Here is a 2,305-nt window from a genome sequence, read left to right on the forward strand (position 1 = left end):
TAATTTAAAATTTAAAATTTAAAATTTAAAATAAATAAAATAATTTTAAAATAATTGAATAATGTTGACTAAAAAAAATTAATTCTCTAACATTACTCCGGTGTGTTGTTGAATAGAGTTGTTAACAATTATTTCTTATATGTGATATTTTTGTATTAGAACAATACGAACTAATTAAAAGCTATAAGAGTAATTATTATAATTATTATTTAAAACCAATGTATCAAATAATGTAACAAGCTAAGTATATATAGTTAGGAACAAACTACACAACTTGATATAAAATAAATGGTGAAGATTAAATTAATTACTCAATAATAATGGTTAGAAAATACTTTATTACCCTTATATATGCATATCCCACTTATATAAATTGGTGAACAAGTTTAATTAGTTTTGAGATCACAACCAATATCCAATAATTCAGTTATTGAATTAGTGGTAAGAAATTAATTAGGAGCGAGGATACAACATGATGAAGAACTTCTTTGGCTATGCGGCGGCGGTGGCGGCCATGGCAGCCATCTCCCTGCTTCTGGCGGCCGTGCCTCCAACATTAGTGAAGGCACAGTCGCCACCGCCACCACCATCACCGGCACCAAATTGTAGCGTGTCGGAGTTGAGCTCATGCACTATACCATTCACATCTGGTTCAACTCCGACACCCAAATGCTGCGCGGAGCTGAAACAGCAGCAGCCATGCTTTTGTGTTTACTTGAAGGACCCAAGCCTGGCGCAATTTGTTAACTCTTCCAATGCTAGAAAAATCGCTGCCTCTTGTAATGTTACCTACCCTACTAATTGTCCTTAATTACTATATGGATAATAACAATAATAATGATAACAATGTTATGTTATCTTCGCACTATGTGCTATGATGTGTTAAATGTTGTTATACTGGCCTGAACTTATATATTATGAATGAATGACTATATAATAAGATATGATCAATGTTGAAGGAGTTTGTCTTAATGAATAGTTAGTTTACTCTTAGGAGTGCTATGCTTTAATTTATAAAAACAATATTATTCACAGTGTAGGATTAGATATTCAATTCAATTCATCAATAGTGATTATAACTTTGATAATTGTGTGTCGTATGGACATATCTTTATAACTTTATTTATATATAGGCATAAACATGAATCAACAATATAATAGTAACTTTTTACTACATTATATTGTTTTTTTTTAAAGAATATTGTATTAATTAAACATTGTTACATGGCTCCTCGCTCAAAGCCTTGAGTAATCAAATCTTGAATGTCATGATGCCCAGTATAAAACTTTTAATATTGTAACCTTTATTATTATTAATATTTTAAGTTTTAAGTGATTAACTATCAAAGCAATTCATATTTTTAAGGTGTTAGCAATATCATATTTATCGGCATCGGTTCCGCTACGTTACCAACAGCCTATCTGCCAACTTCTGCCAACTCTTATTTATAATTGTGTTTTATGGAAGTGTGTTCGTGGATGTGTCTAATAAAAATGTCTTTTTTATAACTGTATTTAATAGAAGTGTCTTTATAGATATATTTTCTGGATGTGTCTCTTTATATATGTATTTAAAATATATTAATTATTAGACACATATACTAACACATTTTCATGAAACACAAATATAAATAAGAGTTGGCAAAAGTTGACGGATAATTTGTTGGTACCCTATACTTTTTCTATCGGCATAGTTATATGGAAGTTAGATGAGTTGGCAATAGTTTAAGTTGTTTACGAGCAACAGAAAGTAGTTAGAGTTAGTTAAAAGAAAGCTCTTACTTAAAAAAAAAAATATTAGAGATATAATTATTAAATATTGTCCTCTTTTATCAACTAAGACTTTTGAAAGAACTAATTTTATGTTATTGAATTAGTGTTGGAAGTTATGATCTTAGAAAAAAGTTTGAAAGAGTACTGTTAATTTTAGGAAGAAATTTAATATCTTTTAAAAATTTTATAATTATTATTTTTATTAGGAATAAAATTGACCAAAATTTAATTATTTTTTATTTTAAAATATGATAATGTTAGGAAGATAACAAAAAAAAGTTAAAACCTATTTTATTTAGCATTCATTAATTGTCGTAACAACTAATGAATATTAAATAAAACAAGTTATGATTATTTTTGGCTAATTTTTTTTATTACCAAATCCTAGAAACTTTTAAAATAAAAATATTAAAAATAATTTTAAAATTTGATAAAAAAATTTACCAAATAAACAACACTTTACAGTTGTCGGTCCATTTTTAAGTTTTAGCCCTATCTTATTGGGCCTTTAAATCCACTTTACTAATTTGAA

At 27.6% G+C, this 2,305-nt stretch overlaps 1 protein-coding gene across 1 annotated transcript; it reads left to right on the forward strand.

Annotated features, from left to right (window-relative positions):
• Positions 1–472: 472 nt before the first annotated feature.
• On the forward strand, positions 473–811 carry LOC130981184 (non-specific lipid-transfer protein 2-like). Its single transcript, XM_057904801.1, has one exon. It carries the CDS (start codon positions 473–475, stop codon positions 809–811), a length of 339 nt encoding a protein of 112 aa, XP_057760784.1.
• Positions 812–2,305: the final 1,494 nt, after the last annotated feature.

Source organism: Arachis stenosperma, chromosome 5 (assembly GCF_014773155.1).
Source record: "Arachis stenosperma cultivar V10309 chromosome 5, arast.V10309.gnm1.PFL2, whole genome shotgun sequence".
NCBI lineage: Eukaryota > Viridiplantae > Streptophyta > Magnoliopsida > Fabales > Fabaceae > Arachis > Arachis stenosperma.